At 38.2% G+C, this 12,196-nt stretch overlaps 1 protein-coding gene across 2 annotated transcripts in view; it reads right to left on the reverse strand.

Moving 5' to 3' along the window:
- Positions 1 to 914: 914 nt before the first annotated feature.
- LOC132812112 (TPR and ankyrin repeat-containing protein 1-like) overlaps positions 915 to 12,196 on the reverse strand; it is an 82,847-nt gene continuing 71,565 nt past the window's right edge. For both annotated transcript variants that reach the window (XM_060822894.1, XM_060822895.1), the window contains 3 exons: positions 7,605 to 10,645; positions 5,692 to 5,787; positions 915 to 3,181 (listed from right to left, as the gene is read on the reverse strand). In XM_060822894.1, the coding sequence (XP_060678877.1) occupies positions 3,060 to 3,181; positions 5,692 to 5,787; positions 7,605 to 10,645 (3,259 nt within the window). In that variant the 3' untranslated portion in view covers positions 915 to 3,059. The remainder of the gene's footprint in view (positions 3,182 to 5,691; positions 5,788 to 7,604; positions 10,646 to 12,196) is intronic.

Here is a 12,196-nt window from a genome sequence, read left to right on the forward strand (position 1 = left end):
AGGTTACCTCAGATTACAACAGGATTTGGACCAGATGGGCCAACAGGCTGAGAAGTGGCAGATGGAGTTTAATTCAGATGAAAGTGAGGTGCTGTATTTTGGGAAAGCAAATCTTAGCAGGACTAATACACTTAACGGTAAGGTCCTAGGGAGTGTTGCTGAACAAAGAAACCATGGAGTGCAGGTTCATAGACTCCTTGAAAGTGGAGTCGCAGGTAGATAGGATAGTGAAGAAGGCGTTTGGTATGCTTTCCTTTATTGGTAGAGTATTGAGTACAGGAGTTAGGAGGTCATGTTGCGGCTGTACAGGACATTGGTTAGGCCACTGTTGGAATATCGCATGCAATTCTGGTCTCCTTCCTATCGGAGAGGTTGTGAAACTTGAAAGGGTTCAGAAAAGATTTACAAGGATGTTGCCAGGATTGGAGGATCTGAGCTACAGGGAGAGGCTGAACAGGATGGGGCTGTTTTCCTCAGAGCGTCGGACGCTGAGAGGTGAGGTTTACAAAATTATGAGGGGCATGGATAGGATAAATAGACAAGCCTTTTCCCTGGGGTCAGGGAGTCCATAACTAGAGGGCATCGGTTTAGGGTGAGAGGGGAAAGATATAAAAGAGACCTAAGGGGCAATTTTTTCACGCAGAAGGTGGTATGTGTATGGAATGAGCTGCCAGAGGATGTGGTGGAGGCTGGTACAATTGCAACATTTAAGAGGCATTTGGATGGCTGTATGAATAGGAAGGGTTTGGAGGGATATGGGCCGGGTGCTGACAGGTGGGACTAGATTGGGTTAGGATATCTGGTCGGCATGGACAGGTTGGACCAAAGGGTCTGTTTCCATGCTGTACATCTCTATGACTCTAAATTAACCCAATCCTTAGTCTTTGAGAGAGTCAGTGACTGACAACACAAGATAACAGTGTGGAAAATGATTTTACTTCTATAATACAGACCAAATAACACAGGAATATTTAGAACAACTATTACAGACTTGATACCAAATAAGGCATCTCAGTAAAAATTATACTTCAGAAGGAACGTTCTCCTTTTGTACTCAAAATTACCTGTCTAGAAAAACTAAAGCTTCACGCAGTTCTTAAAACATTATACAATTTTTCAGAAAAAATTAATTGGTAAAGTATAAAATATACATATTTTAACATTCATATAGAACTCACCAATTTATTTACTCATTTTCTTGTCCTTAAAACTAGACTCCAGAAGAATTGAGGGAAGTTCACACATTGAACAACATTTTAAACTTGGAAGGCCACTTTTTCCCAAAGGGCGCAAAGCACACTTGACATTAATTTTGACTGCTGGTTTTGAATGCTTTGAACAGGGCTACTCCGTTTGACTGACAATAAAAAAACTAACGAGTGTGCAAGTATATTGACTTGTTGGCTTGATCATTTGTCATTTCAATAATAATGGATAAAATGGCTTTTAAAAAAAAAACAAAAAAACAAACTATATGGATTAACAATGTCATAACCTATGGTGTTCTTAGAAAAGGTTAAACCTTCAACAAAAGTCATTATTTGATGGGAGTCTTTTTTTTGTATCAAGTTTACAAAATGCTTTAGTCAATTCGAAAACCATAAGTCAAGCTATCCATTAACTCCTACTCAAGTCTTACACTAATAGAAAAAGGAACTGCCTCCTGTTGGCTATTTGAATTGTTTAATTCAAATCAATAGGTAATGTAGTTTTTCTTCCCTGACTAAAATGAAACTTTTATTAACATGAATAGACTTTAAATGCCTGTTTTTACGTTTAAGAAAATGAGCTTGAGTTGAGTTTTAGTAAGAAAAAAATTGGTCCAAGTAAGCTCATATCTATAAACAACTATTTCAAACATAAGCACAAAGCATTCAATTTTAAAACAAATGATTTAACTTGATAAAAAGTACAGGTATACCACATCCACATGGGTAAATGAAATATTACAATTATCTTACATTGGTTTTCTTCTTTGATCTGTTTTTTACTCAATGTAAAATTTCAAATTCAACAGCTTTTTATAAAGTGAGACAATAACCATGATAAAGAAAAAAATTTCAAACAGTCCAAAAAATGTAAGGTATATACTACCACTAGGAGGCACTAACATGTTGAAACAAGACACTGAATAAGAGGGTTTCAGTAGAGATCAGCTTCCCAAAATTGGCCAAGTTAAAAATGACTATTTAGTTATGTCTGAGCTGATTTTGTTCAGCAATGACCTTAAGAACTGCTTGAGAAGTTTTGCAGCTCATCAGCATGGTGGCTGAGTGGTTAGCACTGCTGTCTCAGTGCATCAAGGGCTCATACTCCATTCCACACTTGGGCGACATTCTCTGTGGATTTGCGGGGGTTTCTTCCGGGTGCTCCGGTTTCCTCCCAAAGTCCAAAGATATGCAGGGTAGGTGGGTTGGCCGTGCTGAATTACCCCACAGTGTTCAGGGACAAACAGGGTAGGTGGATGTGCCATGGGAAACGCAGGACGACACTGATAGGGTAGTGGGATGGTTTAGGGTGGGATGCTCTCTTTAGAGGGTCGGTGTGACATGATGAGCCAAATGGCCTGCATCAACATTGTAGAGATCTTATGAAGTTTGACCAGGAAAATGCCCTCCCATCTATCTAAACAATACTTTTCAAGTATGAGAAAGAAATAAATCTATGGTGTTTTCATTTTTTAAACTGGATATTAATAGTGCACATTCCTTTTTAATTCCAAGGACTAAGATAGTAATCACATAATGGAAAAAAACTGATCTGTAAAACAGTTGTATAAAGACTTGGAAAAATAACTATACTGTCTTAGAAAATGGATATTGTACCTTACTGTCAATATTTGAAAAAGTTTAAAAAGCCTGGTCTTTAAGGAGGGCTCCCCCAATGCAAATGTTGAATTCCATAAAAGTACAAAGCGTATGGTATATAATTATTGGAAAATACAAAATGATGTGTACATTCAATCAACATGATCAGAGGCACAAATGATAAATGAAAGCTGGTATACAGTGAAAATCTGATCTCCTCCTTTGTGTCCACTGTACAAGTTTGATTTCATGTTAGTGCTTTCGCTTTTTCTTGATACCCTTCCTCCTTTTCCTAGAGCGTAATTCATCAAAGTTTTCTTGCCTGTCTTCTAGGCCTTCTTCAAAATCAGCTGCACTCTGGTTAGCTTCAACTCCTGGCAAAATATTGTTATGTGTATGAGACATTTAATGGAACTAACAAACTGATAGAAATGTACATGGTAAAATATGCCAATAGTGCAGAGGGAGAGGTCTCCAGCCAGAGACATAGGGTAAAGGTACAACAAAAACATTCTTCTGAAGGCAACTGACATTTCATCGAAATTCTGAATAAAATATCCATCTACAGTTTTATGTCTGTGATCAGAGATGGATGATCGTGATACAACACACAGCTAAACTGTGAATACCAACCACAATCTGTAACGTATTAGCCAGGTAACACCCCATTCCATTTGAAAAACTGTTACCAAATGGAAGAGCAGCAGTCATGCAATATTTTGAGTGTATAATGTGATTGGCCTGATTTGAAGCCAGTTAAGTCAATTAATTGTGGACACGACACATGTCTTTGTTCAACGTTTCCTGTTGCTGTAACTTAAAGGCAATTTATTACCTGGAGTATGGAACTTAAGCACTGCTGACAAAGACACACTTGATATTTTCCACATGGCATTCATCTGGATAGATACAACACCACCAAATTTCATGGGGAGCAACAATTGTATGAAAATATGGTGCTACAATGGTTGTCTTGTCAACTGATCAACACAGTTTTCTCATTCAGTATAAATTGTTGCACCCTCTGCTGTTCTTGCAACTGTCCTGGTGAGTGTTAGACAAAAAGCTTTGACAGCAAATCTCTGTATCTCATGTTTGTGAAAACATCCCAAGTTAACAGCTAGTTTGCATGCAGCAAATTTCCACAAAAAGTAAGCAGACAAATGATAACTATTTCATTAAAAACTGCTCTTCAACCAACATTGGTTCTAAGTGTTAGTCAGAAATTTCTGTTAATGGTAAAGGAAAGGGTTAATCAAAGTTATTTGGATTTGCTATTGGAATACTATCAGTATGTTTCAAAATTTACTTTAATGCAACTTTTGCTATGCAGATTGGTATAATACAAGGTACATTTGAACGGACATAGATTATAGAACACTGGTTAATTTCAAAATAAACTTATCACCAACTTAATAAGGAAATCAACTGAAGACATGCTACTGAAGACTTTATAAGTATCCCTAAATTACAGTGAGACTGTGTAGCAAATAATATTTACAATGCCAACAACTACCTAGATAACTCACCTTTCAGTAGAGTTTACTGCAAGTGAGAAAGAGCTGAATTCAAACAGCACAAAATCAAAGATAAAGAATTTAATGGACCACTCGCTCCATCAGGGACAATTTATCTCTGGACCCTTCATTGCAAAGTAACTACTCACCTCAAAGGGCTGCCATACAATAAGATGTGAGCAGCTCTCCAGCACCATGAGCACATCTTAGTTGCAGTAACCATTGCTAGTAATGCAGTAGGGCCAATAAGTAGGATAGTCAATGGTGACCCTGAACCAAATTAATTTGTAGGGAACAGAAGAGGGATTGGGATCTATCAAGTACTGATAGGTAACGGGTGAGAGCCATTGCCTCTTGACAGTGCCTTTATTTCCATCGCCAGGTTCCACTGTTGAGCTCAGGTTCCCCGAGAAAAATGTCCCAACCAATTTTCTCCCACAAACAGCTGCAGGCCAGAATTTACTTGGCTGTTTGCCCACACAGTGTGGTCCCCACTCACTGATAGCAGTAAATACCAGTAAGTACCAGTGCTGATGGGAACGCTGTCCTTGACCCTTCTGGCACTGGAGCTAATTGGAGGATCCAAGAAAGTGACAGGGTCCCCACTCTGCCCCATTAGAGAAATCCTCCCCACCCATCACTGTGCGCCCCATATCCCAGTTCACCTCCGGGGAAGCATCAAGTTCGCCCTATATACAAGTAGAAGTTCCACTTCGCTGGAAAGCAATTATGTGTAACATCTGCAAAATATTAATACGATAAGGAAAGGAAGATACACTGATATCATTATCCCACAGGACAAAAAATACTTATTAATAACTTCAGATAATGAGGTGGTTTCTTTATTAAGGTAAATAAAATTGTCCTTATATGAAGCTGTATGTTTACTTTTGGTATTATGATGTAATGTAGGAATGTGCAGACTGTCATGTGGTTATGAGAGAGAGAATTCATGGGAAGTATAAATGAGTTTTTTTTTGTTTACACGATGCAGGTATAGCCCGACTTGGGCCAACATTTATTGCCCGTCGCTAATAGCTCTTGGGAAAGAGAGTATGGATTGAAAAGTGCTTAATCAGCTAAATTATTAAGACCAGGACTATAGTTCAATTAAATTCTTGACAAACCGATGTGGCTGTAAGTTGCTTCTCTGGATTATGGGTTGCATGTACTGTAATAAATTTATGAGTGGGGCTTAATCTGACTATTATAAGAATCTTACTGGTTTTGCTGAACATGTCAATAATAATATATAACAGCATCTAAGATAATTACTGTAAAATAAATATTTTGTAATGGCTATTGTATATAAATGTGCCAATACAGCAAGTTAGAATTACTTCTCGTGTTAAGATATTTAAACATACCATCATCAGTGTGGCAGAGTACTTGCTTCTGTCGCATGTCAGCATCATTTACAATCTCTTGAAGCATATAAATTTTCTCTGATAATATTTCTTCACCTAAAGAACATAAAAGCACAAACAATTGAATTATGTAGATGTCCCATATATCCAACACTAAATTAATGGTGAACAAAAACCTGAAAATCTTTGGAAAACAGAAATTGCTGGAAAAGGTCAGCAGATTGGCAGCAGTATGAGAAATTAGAGTTCACATTTTGGGTCGAGTGACCCTTCCTCAGAACTGACTAAATTGTCTTTAGGCTTAATTAAAAGACCAAATCAGGGGATATGTTACTTTCTCCAATTATCATGCGAGTATCCCTTAGACCAGAGGAATTTGGTGGGGGGGGGGAAAGAGAAGAGTGTTTGTTCCCAAGACTCCCCAGTACTACTCCAAAGCTGAGCATGCAGGCCCTCAATAGAACTCACCCAGGGTGATAGGCTCTGCCCTTTGCTCATCTTTCCCAATCTGCACTGCCGAATATTGCTACAAACTTTAATGTGAGAACTCAACGAAACACTATTACCAGGTGCACTACATAGCCGCAAATTCCAAGCTGAACTTTTGTGATAAAAATTTGGTGAGACTCCATCTGGAGAACTGTGTGCCATTCTGCTTCTCTTCTCCACCTACACCTCAAGGATCACAATCATACAAAGTCAATTACAATGATCCTTGGCCTATGTAATTTCAGCAATCCAGACTTTTGCTTTGAGTTTGGACAGAATCCAAGTCAGTGATTAAAATGATTAAGGGTAGCAAAACAACAGACAAGTTGATAGATTGTCTGAGATGACATGCCTTGAAGAAATACAGGCCAGCTACTTAAATTAATGAGCAGGAACAGAGGTTGAATATGTAGAATTTTATTTGTCTGAGAGACCTTTTTAATTTGAGAAGCAGTAATGAGCACTGACCTCTTGCAATCCTTCTACAAAACAGGAAATGGATTATTTTGGTTTACTTGATCATCAAGTTATGCAAAACAGAGGAAGGTAATTTGGCCTTTTGTGTCTGTTTTAGCTCCATAGAGGAATGATCCATGAGTCCGATTCCAGAGCTTCTTGCAGAGCCCTACAAACCCTTCTCTAAAATATACTGTATGTTTCCTTTTGAAAATTACAACTGAATCTGCTTCCACCAAGCTTTCAGAGAATGCATTCAAAAATCACAAACCTTCTAGTTTAAAAATCAGCTCATCCCCTCCTTTGTTCTTTTGTCAATTACCTTAAATCCAGGGTTAGATTATTAATCCTCTCTCAATAATACTGTAAAAGATCCTCTTGATTTTGAGCACCCTCTATTAAATTGCTGCTAAATACTTTACTCCAAGAAAAAAACACAATCATGCCTTCTCTCAAATACTGTTCCATATAAGCTATTTTAATCAGTGTGTGACAGATCTTGGGCAGATAGAAGCTGAACCTGGATTTGCTGGTCCAGAGGTAGGGGCATTATCACATTGCAACAAGATCTTCAATGGTGATTAACTTTTGCATAAATGGAACAGAAAACCTAGATTTAAAGTAACTGGTACACGAGCCTAGAAGAAGAGGAGAAAAATTATTTTAAGGCAGTGCATTGTTAAGTTCTGGAGCTCAGTCTTTAAGAGAATGAAAGAAGAATGATTTTCAACATTGAGATGTATGCACATATGAAAATAAAAAAATGCAGGGTACTGTGTAAAGTGCAGAGGAATGAGCCGGTCTTCATTGATAAGCCAAATGATCTTCAGATTCTATGTTTAAACTATAAGCACTAACTAGGAATCTACAAAACGGGAAACTAAGAAAAAATTCCAGTGGTCAGACCAATTGACTTTTCATGATTTTCATGAAAATACATTAGCTAATTTTAAAGAGAAATATATTACCGTTTATCCAGGCCTTCTGGTTGTAGATACCATCGATCAAATTTGCAACAACATGAATACTGTTCTGCAGCTTTCCAGACATCACTTTTGCTAGTTCTTTAGAAGTCAAGTAATCAGTTGCCATTTCTTCAAGAGAATGCAACATACTTCTGCCTTTGCTCATGACAGGCTCCACGGATCGTCTGAAGTAAGTCAAATAAGCATTGTAGGCAGCTACTTTCTTTATGTGCTCTTCAAGACGGATGTGGGTTTCAAAGCTATCGTACAGGCATAAAGTTTCACTTTCCTCTTCATCTTCATTGTCTTCCCAGTTTTCTGAGATATGGTTAGCAGCTTCTTCATGTTCCTGTTTTCGGCATAGGTCAGCATAGCTTTTAGATCCTCTAGAAAATCTCACTCCACAAATATCGCACTGTGTCTCATCTACCTGGGCCTCTTTGAAGTTGCTGGGAACCTCAGTCGTTGGTTGGACAGTATCATAATTTGTTTGTGTCAAGAATTTTACCAGGTATCTGCATGCGCTAATTACATGTACTACACACTGCCATTTCCGTCTCAAATTTGCTATCTTTTGCAATTCAAAAGCCATGTCCTGTAGGTGTTCGTCCTTTTCATCAAAGTACTGAACATTGTCTGGTACATCATAGTATTCTTCCGAGAGGAGTGCAATTTCTTCATTTCTTGTCCAATATTCATCACTAAATCTTTCAGCTTGAATGTTCTGAAAGTAAATACCCCGCACTGAACCAGGGCCACAGTGATGATCCCATTTCCAGAAGCAGTCATGCAAATACTCATCATCTCTTGTCTTCAGTAACTCCTGAAGGCTGATCACCACATCATTAACAGTTTGTGCTCTATTAACATTTTCAACAAGATTTACGAGTCTCGCTGGAACCTTCGATTCATGGTGATGACAAAGTTTTTTCAACTGTCTCTCTACTTCACAGAAACTAGATTTGATCATCTTTTCGATCGAACATTCCAAAATGTATCTTGCATTTATCAACATTACCACACCCAGAACTGCTGTCCTTTCAGCCTCTCCTGAAGAAGTATAATCTGGATCACGGAAAGCATCTAAAAGCACATTGAAATGTCCACTCTCCTCACCACACAAGACTCGGATCAGGTAAGCCAAATGTTTCTTCATTTTATGAATGACTCTGGGCACATCCTTTGGCTTGAACTCATTTATGATGCTAAATGCACCTCCAGGATTTCTGTTTTTGACATTAAATTTGAACATGAAGTTCCAGTAATGAATTAGAGCTATAAAACTCCTTGGGAGACAGACAACAAGGTTCTTTTGGAAATGCATGAGCATGGAACAACACAAAACAAACTGGAATTCAAGCATTGACACTGTATTGGCTATACTCGGGATGAGGAGATGAGCATGGGTACATCTCTTAATTAGTACATTCATGAACCGGAAGAAGTGGTGAATACATTCCTCTGGGTCAGCGTGTTCATAAAAACCCTTCATAGATGTGACTAGAAGTCTGAAAATACACAAATGTAATGTGTCAGTAGGGAACATCCCACGCTTGCCTTTTAGGCCTGTTCTCCTTTTGTCTCGATCACATGAGCCTCTTTCATATTTCCTTCGCTCAGAGTCATATGCTTGCTCTATTTTTGAAAGCAGATCTTCAATTTTCTTGGGGTAGTCACAAGTTAGAAGATAAACCTGTTGGGCCTGTACCCACAAATCTGTTGATTCCCTTCTTTCCTCTACTGTAGAGCATTGAAAATGATGAGATATGTACTCCCGCAGCACGGATTTGAAGCTGTGAAATTTAATCCCCTTTATTAATCCCAAAACCTCACGGCAAACAACAGGGCTTTCGGAAATAACCCTCTGGTGAAAATGTTTTGGGTAAAAAGCATTCAGCAGAGGGGTACATAAAGCATATGGGTCTCCAGTGAGAATATCTTCAATTTTCTCAGCTTCTGGAAAAGTTTCTTTGGAATAGAAATCTTTGGCTTCCAGCAATATTCCATTTAGAACAGTCAGATACAACTTGGCATTAAGTGAATATTTTGCTTCATATCTTTTCAAAGGCCTGTGATAATCTTGACAGGAAGGAGATTTACAAGTCAAACCACAGATAAACTTTGGACAAATATCTGGAGTATTCTGTCCCGCTGATTTGATTTTATCAGCGAAGTCACAAAGGTGAAGCAGAAAGTGCTTCTGTAGCAAGATCCTAACTTTTTTGATTTCACATTTGTAAAAACTGCCTTGCTTTTCACTTGGATCTAAGTCAAAATCCAGCTGCAAAATTCTCACTCCTTCGTATCGTGGAATCCTGCCATACTTGGCATCTACTCGTGAAATTCCAAAAAACGCATAGCAAGCTTTGACCATCTCTTTCTCTGCATTGTTCTGAGGATTGTTTAGCGCTTTCACTAACCTCATCAACATTTCCAAACAAGTCAATGATCGTTCAAAGTCTGACAAAGCCTCAGGGTCTCTCTGTAGTAATATGAAGAGGCTCTCCACAGCTCCAGCACTGTTATATTCTCTGACAAAAATATCAAAAGCTTCTGTAATCACATTTGTCTCTTTATTTAGAAGACTTTTCAAGAGCATGGCTTCTGCTACCTCAGACAACTGTCGTTTTCGGATTTCGAAGAGTTTGGTTGCTTCATCCAGCATATCCTGGACGCTTTCTTTTTCTAAGGCACTTATCTCTTCTCCTTTTCTTTCTTTGAGTAGGATCACTCGGGCTGCAGCAAGAAGGCATTCAGCTTGAAATTCTTTCTTATTCGAAAGTCTTGCTGCTTCTTGGAGCTTTCCGTGTTCCCGCATCAAAATGGCAGCTTCCTCCTCACGGTTCTGGCTTTTCAAGAGCTCAGCTGCTTGAGACAAACACTTTTTTGACTTGAGGAAAACTAGCTGGTCTTCAGGATCAAGATAATTCAGAGAGGCCATCATGTCAGTGAGTTTATTCTCATTCAGAAACATGGCAGCAGCCTCTAAACGAAACTGATCTGCAGTATATTTAAATTTTATAGAAGGCTGAAGGTCTTTGTATCTAGAAATTAAAAACAATGAGATTTATACATTAGCAATTTTCTTTTGGGATTTATTGGTCTAATGTACAAGAGGTATATGGTTAACATATAGTAAATGAACCTGGGGATGTCATCAGAAGTTGCTGCACAGTAAAGGAACTGATGGTAGAGAAATTGATATAATAAATGAGACTTTAAAAAGTTTGTAAAATGGTTGGTGGCACATAAACTGGAAATGTCACAGGTCAAGATGGATGCAGTTTAGATGGCTTGGGAAAATAAAGGTGATAGTGGCAAAAGCTTGGAGCATAATCTTCTGAAGCTCTTTGAATATGGCAATGATGGCAGAGATAGTATGGTTGCAATTATCAATGCCTTATTCAAAAAAAAAGGAAATAAACAGACAGTCTACCATTAGCTATTTAGAATCGCCTCAAGATGAACTGGAATTATTACTTAGAAGAACACTTCATACGTCTTAGTTGAAGACAAAATCAGTTCTGACTAACTTGATTTGAGTTCCTTAACAAAATAATGAGGGTTGATTTTGTGTACATGGATTTCACATGACACTTGAGAAAGTGGTAGACAATAGACTTGCCAGCAAAACTGAAACTCAAGGGATTAAAACATACAGTAGCAACACAGGTACAAAAATGACCGAAAGACATAAATAAAGTAGCATGCAGAACTATTGCTTTGCAGACCAGAGGATATATAATCGGGTTTCCAACAAAAATTGTTATTAAGTTCATTGCTTTTATCTATACTTATCAATAATATGGATTTGGATATCAGTGCAATGTTCAGAAAAGTCATCAACAAATGAGGGGAACAGCAGATTTCTGGCCAGAGTAATGAAATAAACAGACATATGGCAAATACATTATAATGCAGTGAAATGGCAAGTGATCATTTTTTCTGAAAGGAAGATTTAGGAGAAACAATATTAGCCAACAAGTTGCAGCTTTAAAAGGGATAAAACAGGAAACCTAAATGGGCATGAAAAACAAAAGTCTTTGCTCCTGAAGTAAACTAGTGCAGCTGCTGAAAATCTGAAAACAAAACAGAAAATGCGAGCACTTCAGGTGTTAACTGTTTCTCTTCACAATGCATGTTTCAGGTCAAATGTTGGAGGCTGCTGTGAAAAAAAAGCACATGGGAACATTGACTTTAGTTATAAAGCCAAAGTACAAAAGTATCTGTCAACATGCCTCTTATGTTGGTATTGTTATCTGCTTCCGCTGCCCCATCAGCAGCACATCCCAGACACTTAGTGCCCTCTGTGTAAAAAATAACTTGCCCCTCAATCTCCTTTAAACTTTCCCTTTTTTACATTATACCCATGTTCCATAGTAATGGACAATTCTACCTCGACGAAAAAAACTCAGCCAATCCAGGCCTTTCGTAATTTTGTAAACTTCTATGAGGTCGCCCCTCAGCCTCCAACGTTTAAGTGAAATCAAATTAGATTTCTCCTTGTAGCTAAAAGCTTTCAAACTCTTTCCTGCACCCTCTTCAAAACCTCCACAACCTTCTGTTGGTGTGGTGACCAGAACTGTATGCAATAT

The sequence above is a fragment of the Hemiscyllium ocellatum genome, chromosome 4 (assembly GCF_020745735.1).
Source record: "Hemiscyllium ocellatum isolate sHemOce1 chromosome 4, sHemOce1.pat.X.cur, whole genome shotgun sequence".
Lineage (NCBI taxonomy): Eukaryota > Metazoa > Chordata > Chondrichthyes > Orectolobiformes > Hemiscylliidae > Hemiscyllium > Hemiscyllium ocellatum.